This window comes from Eucalyptus grandis, chromosome 7 (assembly GCF_016545825.1).
Source record: "Eucalyptus grandis isolate ANBG69807.140 chromosome 7, ASM1654582v1, whole genome shotgun sequence".
Classification (NCBI taxonomy): Eukaryota; Viridiplantae; Streptophyta; class Magnoliopsida; order Myrtales; family Myrtaceae; genus Eucalyptus; species Eucalyptus grandis.
Window position 1 is genome coordinate 28,408,255 of NC_052618.1, and position 17,643 is coordinate 28,425,897.

Sequence of the window (17,643 nt, forward strand, 5' to 3'; positions counted from 1 at the left end):
AATCAAATCAAATTCTCCACACCGTATGGCAAAAAATATTTTCTAATTTATTTTATGGTTTCAGTCAAATACCAAAAAATAAAATCATTTTCTTGATAAATATTTTTCAAAAATGATACATTTTCGCAAAACAAATAGAACCTAAAGCTATAATATCTATCACGTATGAATAGTACTGGCTGATGTGGATCAAGTCGCACATCTGAATAAACCATCTCATTTCGAAATCTTCAAATGCATTCTTATAGAACCCCAGCAAAAATAAGAAAATCCCCTCAGTTTTAATTCTAATAACAATTTCAGGTAGGTACAAGAAAGATTTTGATTAGCTGTTCAGCTCATTTACTGGAGATTTTCTCACTAAGAATGGCCACAAAAAGCTTCTCTCCACATTTCCAGCTTTGTACCTTTCGTTGACCCAATCTCTTGGAAAGAAACATTGGATTTGCTAGGTGTTTAGGCAGAAATAACAAGAAGAATTATTTTTTTATAAATGCATAAAAAAACGCGATTATTTATGTGGAAAATCAACCATAATTAAAAGGGTATTTTCCTCATATAACTAATCTAACCGAAGCTAATCCGTGGTGATGAAATCAACCATCTTCTTGATCAGCTCCTCAGCCCTCTCATTCTTGCTAAACAGATGGAAGCAATGTCCCTCATCCTTGGCCTCCACAAGCTCCGCTTTCCCCTTCCACCCGCTCCCGCACAGTGCCTCATAGTACTTCACCCCTCTATTCCTCAGCCAATCCTTCTCCGCCACGCACACCAGCACCTTCTCGCACACCGTCTTGGGCAGGTCCGGGTCAACGGCCGGGTTCAGCTTCGGGTCATCGTTGAGCCCGGAGCTCGTCGGGCACATGAACTTGTACATCTCGTCGACCTCTTTGCCTCCGAAGAACGGGTGCACTATCAGCATGCCCTTGATCCCGACGCCCACCAATCCGGCCGCGCCGGCTCGGGCCGCCACGTACTGGCCTATGTTGGCTCCGGCGCTCTCCCCAACTATGAAGACCCGCTCGAGATCTGCATACTGGTTCAGCCACGGTTCCGGGCCCGATCCCTCCGAGTGGCCCGCGATCCACTTTAGGGCTTCGAACGAGTCCTCGTATGCAATGGGCAACGGGTTCTCCGGGGCCAACCTTCAATTACCGGAAGTAATTATAAGTTGAGTTGGCCCACGGTTATATTTAAATTACCCAATAGACCACATTTTCTTTTCTTTTTTTCAACAATTGATAAACTTTTATCGTAATTCAGCCAATATTTTAACAGGGTGTTGACATTGCGGACGCATGATAATGATGCGCCCTCCATGTCGGCACTTACATTGAAAAATGCACGTCGTCGAGAATTGGAATATTCCGATCAGACGTGCATCAATTAAAGAAACATGAACACTAAGTGCATTGGGTGATTGATTTCGAAGTTCATTGACTTGATTGCAAAATCTACTAAAATCTTTATCACCAATGAAAATTAACTCAATATTTCCTGCGCCAATCCTAATTGATAATTTACCATTAATAGAAATATTTACTTCTAATAAGTAATCTTTGCTAGGTAGAAAAATAGGATTTCTATGACACACTTTAAGTAACGTGATGCAACATCTCATAAGCATATGGATGTGTTTAATAGGGAAAAAAATACCAATGAAAGTTACTTAAATCATTTGATAGCATGTTTATTTTGCAGAAAATAAATGAGTTGAAAAATATTTCTTTATAAAAATAATCGATTGTATCATTTATAAAAATATATAAATAAAAAATATTTTCAATGTTCATGAAAATATTTAAGATAAATTGTCATTGGCAATAAAAAATATTTTTATTAATTAATTATTTGAAATAATATAAACAAATAACTCTAAAAAAAATACTTTTCAAATTGTTCATTTTTATCAAAATAATCGGAGCCCACCGAAAAAATCTTTCCCATCAAGTAATTTTTATAATTTTCAGATGCAATATGATAATGTGGTCGTAGAGAAAATCATGAGCACAGCTTTTTCTTTTTTCTTTTTTTTCATGATATTATTTAGTAGACTAGACATCAAACCTTAAACCCCGCGACATCGACATCTATCTTCTTCGGTAATTCGTAATTGCTAAAAACATTATGATTGCTGACCTGAACTTCTCTGACATGCCACGCCATCACGTCAAGATTCTAAGTGACGAAACGAGAGCACTTTCAATAGTTATATCATTTAAAAATCACTTTAATTTTTCAATAATGTTTTAAAATTAGTTATCGTTTATTTCGATCTACCAGAACTTGTATCCATCTACCTTAAAAAATTAATCTGCCCCTTCCCGTCAACGTCTTCTTCACTTAATTTAATAAATAAGATTTGCTAGTCAGTCCAGCTATGCTATGTCCTTAAGTATGTCTGGCTTTCTTCAAATTTTTAAAAAAAAAAGAAAATACTAAACGACATGCTCTACATGAACTCAAAACTAGAATTTCGGTTCAATCATAAAAAATGGTCTTAGTCAAAAAGAAATTCAAAACTTCTAATAATCACGAATTGACGTGAGTGTCGGCAAAGTTAGCATGCCAAGAAAATAGAATAGTAGTAGTTGTTGGGATTATTATTCGATCCATTGTCGGCCTAGAATAATCTCAATATATTCGATGACCAGTGTGTAACTTATTTTATAAACTAGCAATTAAAGATCCTAATTTTTGTCGTCTAGCTAAAAGTTAGATGAAAATTAAAATCGGATAATAATTCAAGTGGGAGAGACGGGATAGTGGTTTAGTACTAGAGAAAGCATCGCGATTGACAAAAGGCATCGTTAGAAGTACCTGTAGTCGACGGAGATTGCAACGACATTGGCCCGAGTCACCATCGTGGAGAGGAAACCGTTCGATGCCGTGTCGAAGGGCGACCCCGCGCAGAACCCGCCGCCGTGGTAGTGGATGAGGAGGGGCAGTTTCCGATCCGGGCCGCCGTCGGTCTTGCGGACGAAAATCCGGGCCGACACGCCAGTCTCAGGCGAGAGGACGATGTCCTTGGTCTCGATCCCCGTCTCCGGGTCGAGCCCGGCGGGGAGGGGCTTGATCTGCTCGAACAGCTTGTACTTCTCCACGCGTCCGTCCTTGTAGACCCTGAAGAAGGGTCGGAAATCTCGGGCCACCTCCGAAGCGCCGGCGTCCATCTTCTCCTTCTTGCTAGAACCGTGTGAAAGTATCACAGAGAGAGAGAGAGAGAGAGAGAGAGGGTGATGATGAAAAAGAAGATTGAAATTTATGCGGTGACAAAAGAGATAGAAAGAGGAGATGAAGCTAGAAGTCCAAGCCACATTGAATGAGACATGACTTGCTCGGCGGAATGGTTGGTGGAACCGTCTAGGCCGGCCTTGTTCTGGTGGGGCTGGCATAGTGATTGGGGGACACCGTTGTCATTGCCCTTTGGCTTTACTCTCCCTTACAGTTGTCGGTCCATCTTTTTCAGCAGAAGGAGCAATCAAAGGCTTCAGCTGGTCACTAGTTTGGGTTTGACCGCATTACAGAACGAATCTAGGTAATTCCATGAAATGTTCTTGGATTACCCGACCCAACTAGCTCCGACCCATTCTTATTGGGTGGTCTAGATCCAAATCCGCATAAATAATTCACATGTTATATAATTTCAAATTCATTCCCATTTACTAGAACTTCGAAAGTTACAATCATTGTTTTTTTTTTTTTTTGGTTATACCAAAAGCATTTCGAATATATTTCTATCAAACAGTATTTCTTATAAAGTTGCATTCCAATGTACTTTTTAATTACAATTTACCAAACAGTTTTTATCTTCTATGAAAACTCTTCAAGCTCGCATTTCCTAAAAAAAATTCTTGAAAGTCTAACCAAACGCAATCGTAAGGGTCTAGGAATCACATAGAGCTTTCCAAACCTCTAAGTCATGGCAAAATGATGATCGTTGAAAGAATGAATACATCAAAAGTCCTCTTAAGTTATGTTACCAGATGAAATTTAAGATTATTTTATGTGATGTTCACATTCAGCGATACCATTTCGGGGGAAACGCGCCAGACTATTCCTAAAGGTTGGGCCCAAGGGATTGTCCACGCTCTCCCATAGCTAAAATGGTACACTAAAATGTTTGGACTGGATTAGGGTTGACGGGTTGTGATTGAGTTCAAAAATCCTGGCCCAGGTTGTGGCCGTGGCTGTAACCGAGTGCATCAATCGTGATCGAGGTCGTGGCCGAGTTGTGGCTAAGGTTGTGACTGAGATGGCCTAGGCTTTTTTTTGTGAGGTTATTATCCAAGCTCACCCATTAGGCCTTTGAGCCTCTCCAGCCTAGGTGGTTCAATGGGTCGTCCGCCTGTTGATTAAGCCTTTTCGCTTGTCCTGGTAGCCGCGGAACTTTAAAAAGGCATAGTGTTATTTGCCCATTCGTTGGCTTCTCGGCCTTGGACTAGGAGGTTCTCAAATCAGATGACAACAGTGCAATTCAGATTGTTATTTTATTTTTTTTATGGCATGCAATTCAGTTTTAGTAGAGAAGGCAAGGCACGATTGTCCTGGAAAATTGGAGAGACCAAAAAAAAAGTGAAAAGGGTGAAAAGTGAATGCCTTTTCCTCACACTTTTATTTGTTACTAGACATTGACTTCTGTTGCACGACGATAAATCAAAAGTATGCCTAATGAGTGAGTTAGAAATGATTTGATCCATACACATTTATTATCACATTTCGGACTATTACGAGTGCGACATCATTTGATTATGCTTTTGTCCTACGATTGTGCAAGATTTGCGTACGTGCTAAAACACGAGGGAAATTTAAAAACCACTATAATTTTTCCTATGAATATAATGAAAGGAAATTGTCGTTTATAATTTGCAAGTAGTATGATTTTTCTTGTATTACCATAGAATTTTTTTTTCATGCCTATATTCTTTCAAAAAATCATCCAAAAAGTATAATCTAATGTGTAACATTCTGCAAAATTTTCACTTTTATTAATAAGAAAAATGAAATTAACACCCGAATGATCCTTAAGTTAATTTAAGAGATAAGAATAGCATAAGTGCATAATTTTCATACAATGCTCACTTAAGTACCGTAACTTTTTTTTCGCGTACTTAAGCGTCACATTGGAGTAAAATGGATAATTTGATTGTCATTTTTGACAAATCATCCTACATGAATTTTTTAATTAATTTTCCATTCTGGTGTGGATTTTTTTAAATATTTTTTTGAATTTTACTAATTTTTTTGAATTTTTATTTTTCTTTTCATTCTTTTTCAATTCCAGTGAGAATAAGCAATTATCGTTGATTGCAAAGACCTTGCCCTCAGCCAATGTGGTCATAAAGGCCCCGGGTGGGATCCTCGGCCGTGGGTAGGTAGCCCTTGCACAGTTTGGTGAGGGCCTTCATGCCATCACCTGCAACTGCCAAGGCCTCGCCTAAGGCCACTACAACCTCACTCATGGCAAAAAAGGCCACGATGGCCTCACCTATTGCCTTTGCAGCCACACCAACCATGGGCAAGGTGGCTCTTGCCTAGTCTAGAAAAGGCATTCGCAACTGACAAGGGTTACCAAAGACTCTAACTGGCACTAAAAAAATGGGAAAAGAAAATTTTAAAATAAAAATTACAAAAATTTAAAAATTATCCATGTTTGCACCAAGTAATGTCATTTAGGATGGTTGGCGTCCATGTTGAATTTTCAGACAACTCAACATGTTGGATTTTCAGATGACTCAAATCACCGATTGCAAGTGATCGATCTTTTAAATTTATGACACTTAAGTGAGAGAAAAAATAAAAATCATGGTACTCAAGTGTGTATGTAAAAGTTATGATGCTCATAGTATTCTTATCCCTTAATTTAATATATATGATTTTGAATGAAGTCTTATTTTTTATGTATCCAAAAATCAACCTTTTTTTAGAAGAGTAAACTCAAAATATTAAATGGATTTTCTTCAATGAAAACCACCGTATATTAATTCCCATTCCTTCTTATATCTCATCTCATAAAACGAAGCAACTCGAAAAATAGAATACAAGTTGTGTAGAAAAGTTTTTGAAAAGTTTGAATATTTGCTTAATAAATATCGATCTTTTAAACTATAAACTGAATAATCATTTTGAAGATAATGTAAGATTACAATGAAAAATTTTATAATGAATTTTTTAGATTTCCACTATTCATAGATAAAATGTCAACAACTATTAAATTAGAAAACAAAGAAAAAATAAATCAATAATGAGAGTATCAACTAAATGGGGCTAATGGTATTAAAAGTTTTGGAATCCTCTGTTTAAAAGTTAGACAAATTTTTATTTTATGTTTTTTTTTCTCATAAGCAAATCTTCCAGTGTACTCTAGGGTATATAAATACCGACCTAAACTTATTGCAAATATATGACAATTTATATCTCAACTTGGTATCAAAAGCCGTTCAGGGCTCATGCCCCTTTCAACGCTAGCTTTCTCCTCCTCCTCCTCTTTTTTTTCCTTTCCTATGGAATGTACAAGTTATCCTGTTACTTAATGGCCATAACCTCTATGGTCATTTGATGGGACCAAACTGTGTCCCTCTAATGCAACCCAAGCAACTCTTCAGTAATAACAAGATGCTTCAATCATGAGTCTTCTAATTGCGTCCCTCTCAGAATCGGTTTACCACTCATTCTTGGTAAACAAATTAGCAAAAACATCTAGGATGCTCTCAAAGCCTCTTTTGGCTCAACTTCCGCTACACTTATGCTCTCTCTTCATCTTGGTTTTCAACGTCTGCAACAAAAAAATGACAGATTAGTTATCAATTTCCTCCAATGTGCTAAATTCGTTGCCTATGAGAAGGATGTTGCAGGCAGGCCTCTCGAAATTGGAGGATTTCAATGTCCACAACTTCTGTGGTCTTCAATCTAATCTCCAGAAAACTACATTACTTGGCTGTTTTGAAGTAATCTCATTACATGGAGCTTCAAGGTCTTCTTAGTCACGAAAGTCTTTAGGCTTTCTCAATGTCGCAGATCTTTGAACCTTCCTCTAATGGTCACTCTGCTATAGCCAACTCTACTCAACGTAATTTCTTCAACCTTTGCCTCCACTCCTCTTAGTTCCTCTTTCTCTAGCCATGAGCAACCTAGAGGTCATGGGGATCGTAGTGGTTGCTTTAACTGTGGTCATGGTGCTCGTAATGCTCGCAAGGTTGGCTAAAGTGTACCATATGTTAACGTACAAATCGCACTACTGCCATATCATTACCCTTCTTTTACCTTCGCCTACCAATACCCTACGTTGGTACTCCCACAATATCACATCTAATATACAATTCCTCTCTTCCTATGAAGAGAATAATTTGTTGTTTCTGTTGGATTTAATTTTTAGTGATATTTGGGGTCCTCCTCATTTTGTTCAACTAATGGCCATTGCTATTTTGTTATTCTTGTTGATGATTACACAAAATTTATTTTGTTTTATCCTCTCAAAGCAACATCTTGGCCATCCCCATGAGCATCTCTTACGATTTATGATCAAAGAGAATAATTTGTTGTCTCAATCCACATGATTGAGACATTTATGTACAATTTATCGATTGGGCAAAGCTAGTCGCTAGTGCTTATAATTGTCTCTAACTTGTAATTTATTTTTGTCGGATTTAATTTGCAGTTTTATTTGGGGTTCTTTTCATTATGTTCAACTAATGGTCATTGCGATTTTGATATTCTTATTGATGATCACACAAAATTTATTTGGTTTTATCCTCTTAAAGCAAGTTAAGATGTTTACTATGTTTTTGTTACTTTTCAAACTCTTGTTGGCCACTATTTATCACAAAAAATTAAAGCTGTGTCAAATGGACTGGGTAGAGAATTTCGTTCCCTCTACTCCATTTTCTCAAAAATTGGTATTGCTCACCACTTCTTCACCTCTCATACCCATGAATCGGATTCCGTCCAATATCACTAACTTGTCAATTGGGCAACTGCAAGAGGCAGTTGAGCATTGTCATAAACATATAGTTGAAATTGGTTTAACATCATATGCTTATCTCTCTGTCCTTAACTAATATTAGCACTATATATTCGAAATGGCAGCCTACCTTATTAACCGGATTCCGTCCAATGTCACCAATTGCATCTCCCCTTTTGAAATGGTTTACAATCACCCTCCGAATTATTCACTCTTAAAAAATTATGGGTATCGTTGTTTTCCATATCTACGTCCTTAAAACTCTCATAAAATGGATTTCCGCTTAGTTTCCTATATTTTCTTGGGATAGAGTCTCTCTCACAGAAGGTACCATTGCCTTGACCATATCATAAAACATTTATACATTGCCTAACATGTTCATTTCGATGAAACATGTTTTTCCTTTACAACTCCTTCCATTCTCGATCCATCACTTAATTCATTACTTCCTACACCTATCTTAATATCGTGGGCTTTGGCCCTATAGGCATTCCTCCCCCACCACTATAGTGAGATCACAAACTCCTACACCGGCTCCCATAGTGTTGTCTAAGACCGATTCATCCACCTCCCCTATCTTAAGAACCCGGCCCCTTGGTGATCTTTATCATTCTCCCTTGTCATCGACCGCTCCACCACCACCACCGTGGCCCTCGCCTAGGCCAATAGCACCTACACCATGCAATGTCGCTCTAGTCCTCCTCAAATCAATATCGGCACTTCAATAAACCAACCTCATTCACTCAAGCCAACAAAATTCCTAAGTGGCATGTGGTTATGACCAATAAATTTAATACCCTATTAAAAAATGACACATTGTCTTTGGTCCATCGCACTTCCTCAGCAAATCTCGTCGATTGTAAATGGGTTTATAGAGTTAAGCACATAGCTGATGATAGTCTTGAGTGCTATAAAGCTCGCCTAGTCCCTAAAGGTTTTAATCAACAATAAGGCTTGGATTATACGAAAATATTCAATCCACTTATGATGATTCCCACTGTTTGTACCATTCTATTTATTGTTGTCTCTTAAGGTGGCGAGTACAACAACCGGATGTGTATAAAGCCTTCTTACACAAGGTTCTTCTTGAAGAGGTGTACATGGAGCAGCTCCCTGGGTTTGAGGGCCCAACTTGACGTTGTTTGATTTGTCGCACAATCATAAGGAAATAGAGAGTAAAAGTGAAACGGAATTCGAGACGCAAGGTTTTATCTTGTTTCACTCTAATATTATGCCATCTTGTTGATAAGGAGTATGGATCATATCCCAACAATCGTAACTATGTTTGCTAATTGCACATTGTCTATATAATCTTAAGCAAGCTGTGAAAGCCTAGTTTCACTGACTTTCAACGTTTTTGCTTCATTTGAGATTCTCAACATTATAAACAAATCCCCAATTGTTTATCTATCGAAGAGGCACTAATGTCATTTATTTATGTATTTATTTTTATCTATGTTGATGACATTCAAATTACAAGTAATACATAATCTACCATTGGTGCAACCTTACCCAAATTGTCTGCACAATTCTCCATTAAGGATCTCAACCCACTACACTTCTTCCTTGTGATAGAGGCTATCTCTCACTCTAAAATGCTACTTCTCTCTCAAGGACATTATATTGATGATCTTTTTCACCAAGCTAGGATGTTTGAGTGCAAGCTAGTCCTAATTCTTATGATCACAACTACAAAACCATCTGAGAAAGGGGGTGCTCTGATTTCTGATCCTACTCTATGTCAATCTATAATCGATGCCCTCCAATATGTGATGTTAACAAGACCAAATCTCTCCTTTGCCATTAATAAAGCCTATCAATTCATGCATGCACCAACTGAAAACTACAGCTTACGCTATCTCAAACATACAAAGTCATTTAGTTTGCTTCTTTCTCGATCCAATGATACTTGCTTGCAAGCCTTTTCTTATGTGAATTGGGTTGGTAGCTTTGACGACAAAAAGTCAACTAGAGGGTATGCTATTTTTCTTGGTCTTAACTTGATCTCCTGGTGCACTAGAAAACAATGAACCGTATCGTCATCTTCGATAGAATCTGAGTATAAAGCCCTTGTCGATGCTGCAGCTAAACTCATCTATCTTGGCTCACTCTTTCAGGAAGTCCTCCCATTCTTTGGCATAATAATATTGATGCTACTTATCTGTCTACAAATCCATTTTTCCATACTCGTACCAACACATGTTGAAATTGACTTCCGTTTTGTCCATGATCGTGTCATCAAATGACAACTTAGTGTGCATTTGATCTTCACAGCTAACCAACTAGCTTATGCTCTCACCAAAGCTACTCCTATAACACGTTTTGAATTTTGACGATACAAGTTGAAGATTCACGGTCTCGACTCTTCTCCTTTATGGAATGTATAAACCAAATATAGGGCTATGGATTTTGGAAGTTTTGGGAACCTATCTTTGAAAGTTTGAATTTTTCTTTTTTTATGTATTTCTTTTATTGTAAGTAAATCTTCAAGAATGCATTCTTGGATATGTAAATACCTACTTAAGCATAATGAAAATACACAACAATTTTTGTCTCGATAGAGAATGATGTTAATATTTACTATCTCGTTACAAATTGAAATGTCAATAAAATGTTATCACATCTGACGTAATTCTAGATTTAAAAAAGGATTTAAAGCAAAATCATCACATATATTAATAAACAAATATCATCAATTGGATGAAAAACAGACAATGTGGAAAACTTTGTGCGTATGAAGGCATGTCTTAATAATTGCAACGTGATTCCTCCCATATAGGCTTGGATTTTGCCTATCACTAAAATATGGAAATACGTAATCGAGAACTGGTTTAAAGAGATTTAATCGTGCATTGACACTAAAGGAGTTTTATGAGGTGATTGCCAACTATATTAAAAAATAAAGTTATTAGTGCTTTGTAATCTTTGATGCTGTAGTCCTAAATCTTTGTATAAAATTCGAATACTGTCATTTCGCCTAACTTCCATGGGAAATTGCTGACGTAGCAATCCACAAGTTGTCCATGTCAGCATGTACCGTAGGATCGTTGATAATGATAAGACACTACATTAGCCATTTCCAACAACAATTGATAGGAAAGATAATTGGAATTTCTTGCAAAATTAGGTGTCCGTTCGTTTCGCGGAAAATATTATGTTTCGGAAAACATTTTCCTAGAAGTCATTTTTCAGGAAAATGACTTTATTTTCTAGTGTTAATTTGAAACATAAACTTCGAATATAAAATATTTTCCACCGTTCGTTAACTAATATTTTTAATTGACCAAAAAATTAGTTTTTTTTATTTTTAATTTTTAAAAAAGATGAATTTTTAATTATTTGTATTTAAAAAAAAAAAAACGAAATTTTTATTATTTCTTTCTTTTTCTTTTTCTTTTTTTCCTTTTTATTTCCCTTCCTCCTTCCTCCTCCTCCTTCCTCCTTCTTCCTCCGCCACCGCATGCCCGACGATGGCGGGCGCTGGCGGCCAAGACCAAGACCGGTCCGACAAGCTCGAAGTTTGGCCGATCTCGCTCGAGCTCGGCCGATCTCGCTCGAGCCTTATCCAGCTCGCTGGGCTTTGATGAGCCGTGAGCTCGCTGGATCTAGTGGTGGAGCTCGAGCTTGCCTAGATCGAGAGCCTGAGCTCTGTCGCCAAATCCGACATGCTCGCGGCTTGCCAGAGCCCAGCGAACCTCTAGTGAGCTCAGGTGAGGTCCAAGCCCCACCTAGCTCACCGAATCTGGCGAGGCCCGAGCTCCACCCCAGGCCGGCAGGGCTTTGCCTTGCCCAATCTGGTGAGGCCCGAGCTCGGCTTCGCCAGATCGGGCTAGGCGAAGCCTCACCGGCTTGAGGCAAGGCTCGAGTTGGCTCATGGCCGGTCGCCAACGACCGGCCACCAAGGAAGAAGATGAAATGGAAAAAAAGAAAAGAAAAAGGAAAAAAAATTAAAAACTCGATTTTTTAAAAAAAGATAAAAGAAAAGAAAGCATAAATGAAAAGAAACAAGGTGAAAGAAGTTATGGAAAATGTTTTTGAAATCATTTTCCACAATCTTACAAGGAGATTTTCCATTGACCGGAAAACATTTTCTTTGACCATCTATTTTCCACCATCCGAACACCGGAAATTCCGGAAAATGTTTTTTCGGAAGTTGTTTTCCGCGAAACGAACGAACCTTAGGATTTTATTGACAAAATAAAAAGAAAAAAGTTTAGAATTCAATTGACATGCACAAAATAAGTTTAGGAATATGGGATCCACTATATATACAAGGTCCAAATACATTTTCGTAAATACACCATGATCACTAAATGATGTCGGTCCGATGTGTTTTGTGACCCCACACTCATTAAATAGTGTTATCTCTTTGCGGGCATTAAGACGCCTACACGTACAAGAGTAAATTTCGAAGCTCCCGACCGAATAATTAGGTCAAATTTGATTAGCACCGTTCCAATTTTCATGTTTTTAATTAAACTATAGCCAAATAGATTAATGATATACAGTATTTTGTACGGTCTTGATTGGATCAAAGGCAGGATATTCACGTTAAGTTATTAATAAGATATATATACTTTGGAGTAACCTAGCCCAACAAGTTATATTAAGTAAAAAGGCTCACAACCTTATATTGCCGACAGTGATCGCACGTTCCCACTATTTTACAAATAAAAGAAAAAAAAATACTCTATACATGCTTCAATTGCAATAATTCAATCGTCAAACCATTATAATTGTATCGGCACGAGAACGGTCAAAATAATGCAAACTGAAAAAAGAAAAAAAAAAGTTTCTTAAATGTTCAACAAGTACCTCAGCGTACCCGTTAACAAATCGTAGAAAATTTGTTTAGTACGTATGGCACTTGCTCGAAATTGGTCAACGATCCAGTGCTCCGACATGGTCATATTTTTTTTTCTTTTTTTCGTTTTAATTCTCTTTGGGTCCCTTGCTTTTTCCAAGGAGGCTAACGTTGACCAAGAAGGGTTAGTACCATAAAAGAAAAGCTATAGTGCATGTTCACTAATAACACTTATACCTTAAAATTTTCTCTTTGTAAAAAATATTTAACATTATGCCTAGTGCCATACCAATACCTTAACTTTCTTTTGTATCATAAAAACCTCCCAATTATACTCACCATGACACTAATGCCCCTATTTTTTTTTTTAATGTTATTAAAACCTCCAAACTTTTACTAGCATGACAAAAAAAAACCTTAAAGCCATTAGCCTAATTTCTGATCCATGGTGTTATCCACGCAAGCTATCTTGTCGAATGTTTAATGGCCATCTTGGACGGAATTGTGACTAAAGGTTTTTTTTTTTTTTTTTTTTTTGTCATTGATATAAATTTGAGGTACTAGTGATATAAAAGAAAAAGTTTGGAATATTGATATCACTTTTAACATAATTTAAGGATTTTAGTGATATTTTCCCATAATATACTTAGTGCACCTGTTAATATAATTATTGAAAAAAAAATTGTTTAGTACGTATAGTACTAGTTTCAAATAAGTCCACGATTCTCTGAAACGGTCAAACTTTGCCCTCTTTTCCTTTTAGGATTTTTTATGATAACAAAATCTGGGGTATAATTTAGGATTTTTTGTGATAGTTATTAGAAAATAATTTTTTGTTTTTTTGAATCAACTCGAATCGATAATTTGGTGTGAAACGGTGGGATGGGAAGTGGGGGTCTGGAGGGTAACAGCAAGAGAACCGAATCGAACTATGGAGGGAGAGAGGGAGGGAGGGCAGTTGATTATTGGGTCTTGTGATTAGATTAGAGATTTTTAGAGATTAATTAGATTAGAGATTAGATTATATCTTATTTATATATATGAGGAGTATTCAGCGGGGTATTCTTCTCTCTCTTTTTTTTTTTTTTTTTTATAATTTTCTTTTTGTCCCTTGGCCGTTCAAAGTTTGCAATAGCCAACATTGACCAAGAAGGTTGACCAAAAAAAAAAGTCGTTGACCAAGAAGGCGTCGGAAAGCGCAACTGGACACCCACGCCTACCTTGGGGAGACATCATACAGGCTGGGAGCTTGACTATTGATTGATTTCTATTATATTCTGGAACCTCAAATTCAATGGTATCCTACCTAAAATTTGGGGATTGGGCTTTGAGCCCTCAAAACTCCTCGGAAAAAATATTAGGTGTTTAGTTTAGCATTTTAAGATCTCTTTGGTCAAATGCTAGCATTTAAAATGCTAAAAGCCCAAAACAAATAGAATCCTCTTTGAGCTTTTAGCATTTTCGGAATGCTAAGTAAGGGTTTAATGACCTTTTTCTTTCTAATATTGCCCTCACTAATAATCGTGTTTTCCTCTTTTGCCCTCAAAAATATTGTTCATCATCTTCTTCCTTGGACTTGCTGGTCCACTAGTGAAGCTAAGCCAACGGAGCTCAACTACGAGTAGCTAGATCTAGACGTCAAGAAGCCTCGCTTGAGGTTGGGCGACCTCAAGAGTCACCTGGGTTGCTCGACCTCAAGCACTACCACTTGAGATCGTGCGAGGTGGCTGGGTCGCCCGACCCAAGGCGTTACCTGAGGTCATGCAATCTCACCACCACCATCACCAATCGCCTCCCCCATCACCATTGTCACCACCACCACCAGCGGAGCTCAAGCCGCCTTCCCATGATTTTACCCTCTTCGATGCATCTGCATCTACAACCCAACCAATGCATCACCTAAGGTCGCACAAGCCAGGGCGTCGCCTGAGGTCGCATGACCTTAGTGAGTCGCCTCCCCACCAGCAGTACCACCACCAACAGCAGCAACTCGAGCTACCTCCCCCATGATTTCGCCCTTTCCAACGTTCTACATCTCCTCCTCTATTTTTCTTTTCTTTTTTTTTCCTTTTTTCTTTTCACCTCAAAGTTGTTTTACGAAATATGCATAAAAGTGAGTATCCAAATATTCTTACCTTGACTAAATGCCCATTCATTCAAAGATAACTTGGAAAATGCAAAGCCATTTCCCCAAATTTGAACAAAACATGGCCTTAGGAGTGTTGAAAAGGCCCGAACCAGCCTGACTCGAATCAAACCGTTGTTCGGATCAAAATAATCGCATATCCATATGCTTTGGTTACAACCCAAACTGAGCCATTGACACCCTTAAACTATTTATGCAAGAGATAGCCTATGTTTGGCTTCTTTGTTTCATGAAAAGAACCTAGTTTTGTGAATAAACTAGTGAATTTCCCCTTGCGTCGTGCGCTAGAGAGATTCATTTCCGAATAGTTTAACGACGGACGATTTAAAGGACATCACATCAACATCAATACAATGTGAATACGAAGATAGATTAACCTTCACACTATCTAATCCTACTGGAGACAGCGTCTTGAGGCTACGTCATGAGATAGTAATTCTTTGTGACTCCACGAGTGTCGACATGCATCACTTATATTTGATCCGACGGGTTAATCTTGCAGTGATGGGAAAGGTACTCATGGGACAAATCCCCAGACAATGTTGGTTTTGCTTCAATGTCATCAAAAATCAAATAGAGCCTAATTGATATAATTTTCCCGCATTAACTATAAGCTTACAACCGTGAAAAAGGGACGTCGAATTGTAGCTTTTGTAAGGCGTTTGCCAAATTTATCGGATGCAGCAACTCGCATAAGCTTCTAGGAAGTCGTCTCAGCAACTTTTAGATGTAGCTTTAAAAATATATTTTTCATTACCTCTTACGTTTGAGTCGGTTCGGTTTGGTTACGACACCGATAAAAAAAAATTGGTTTTTAATGAGAACGAAACATATTTTCAGCTTCGACGTGGTTCAGCTTTTTGGCACAGATGCCAAACGCTTCTAGGAACATCTGATACATTATTTAAAACATGCATTACCACACGTCAACGACACCTAAAAACATTATAAGGCATTTCGCCAGTACTTTTTCAAGAACGTGATACTTTTTTTGTGTGCAAGCCAAAAGAAGTGTGCAACTTTGGCAAACTATAGAGCCTTAGGAAGAGAATGTTTAGTTTAAGACCATAGATTTGGTCTGTGCACGATTGTCGTTAGGCAAACTATAGAGCACCAGGAACAATGCAAGTCGGGGAGCCCAAAATCGACAATATTTCTAAGCCAAACTTGTCATTCGTAGACTAATCAAGATTTTGCAAAACTGAGCATAGACAGAGGAGTTTCGGACCGCCAAACCCTTTTTTGGCAAATAGTAATAAAAATTTTGAAACATAAGAATTTTGGCTTATTTAAGCGTTATTTTAGGAAAAAAAAAAGCGTTATTTTAGGCATTATGCTACTCATGTTAATCATGAGACTCGTCCTCCTCACGTTACTCACGAGACGATACAAACAATGTCATCTAGGACATATGAATTTCATGTACTATGTACCATATAAGATGAAGTCGAAGGTTATTTTTTTTACCTTAAACATTCATAAGCTTTTTAGCATGTGCTGCGCATGTGCACAATTGCATCTAAAAGTGTTATGAGTTCTATGCTAAATTTATTTAGTGTTTTCTTGGGACAAGAGGGTTACAGTTCATGTAGTTGGGAAAAGGAGGTTGTGAAAAGAGAAAAAAAAAATATAGGTTAAATACTTATCCAATGACAATATAGTCTTTATTGTTTTAATCACGAGAGAAAGCCTTGGAGATAATATCTGGACTTGTGAAAAGCGAGACAAAATGGTATTTCGGCTTAATAATGTAGTAGATAAGATGTTGAAGATATAGAATTTTCACGAAATTTCATGCTCAACCATAAGACGACATTAGTTACATTTAATTTTTCCAATGAATAAAAATCGTAATTAGAAAAAGATCTGAATAATTGTAAGTTCTTCACTTCGCCTAAGATACAAATTTAAACCTTCCTAATGTCGGCCGTTTCAAAACCAATTTTTAGACAACCTCGAATATTAAAATATTATTTCAATCTTGTTAGATGTTTGAGTCTCACTTGTACACTTGACCTCTCGGCTTTATGAGGAGAAAGCAAGCGTATACTTTGAAGCCGCAAAAGTAGACCAGTTGGATAGCGAAATCAGATCACAAAATGTCATTGACCTCGAACGCGGATCGAAGACCTCCATTAATTCCCTAATTTCTTGGTCGTTTTGAAAATAAAATCGGAGGAGATCAATAAGTTTAAGCTCCGATTATTTAAAAAAAAAAAGATATTTTCTTAAAAAAATTTTTCGAAAAATAATTTATTTTGAAAAATAACAATATTTTTAGCTAAGATTTGAAAATCAATTGGAAAAATATTTTCTATTATTTAGTGAGAAAAATCTTATTTGATTTTCCTTAATAAACAAATACTATTCAAGCACTAATAACTCACACATAAATACCAAAAATCCCAGCATGGCCATCAGATCTTAAGCTAGATCCTTGACTTAATCACAAGCACGGACATCTTGAATTCATAGGACCATTTAGGCCCTTGTCCTCGGGACCATCGGACCCCCCTCGCTTGAGCCCGGCCTTGATATTAATCGGGCTAGTATCCCGTGTATGGGTACCAGTGTCCCAAGCAGAGCCTCGATGGACCCGCCTTCTATATAAAAAAAAAGAAGTATTCATAAAAACATTTGAAAAAAAGAAGAAGAAGATATATTTTTCCTTAATGGCAACATTTGTCGAAAGCTTTTTCCATAGCGAAGTCTCTTTCTGGGACCGAGAATTCA

At 37.4% G+C, this 17,643-nt stretch overlaps 1 protein-coding gene across 1 annotated transcript; it reads right to left on the minus strand.

The window, feature by feature from the left end:
* Window positions 1-258: 258 nt before the first annotated feature.
* On the minus strand, window positions 259-3,288 carry LOC104453222 (probable carboxylesterase 2). Its single transcript, XM_010067744.3, has 2 exons — window positions 2,821-3,288; window positions 259-1,145 (listed from the first exon to the last, which is right to left on the minus strand). The coding sequence occupies exons 1-2, from the start codon at window positions 3,171-3,173 to the stop codon at window positions 578-580; spliced, it is 921 nt and encodes a 306-aa protein (XP_010066046.2). The 5' UTR covers window positions 3,174-3,288; the 3' UTR covers window positions 259-577.
* Between the last annotated feature and the right edge of the window lie 14,355 nt (window positions 3,289-17,643).

Excerpts from the sequence above, each read along its gene's own strand:
- LOC104453222 (XM_010067744.3), bottom strand. The coding sequence starts at position 3,173 with ATGGACGCCGGCGCTTCGGAGGTGGCCCGAGATTTCCGACCCTTCTTC. Across the intron at positions 1,146-2,820 it reads GCAATCTCCGTCGACTACAG|GTTGGCCCCGGAGAACCCGT; the intron begins GTACTTCTAACG and ends CGGTAATTGAAG.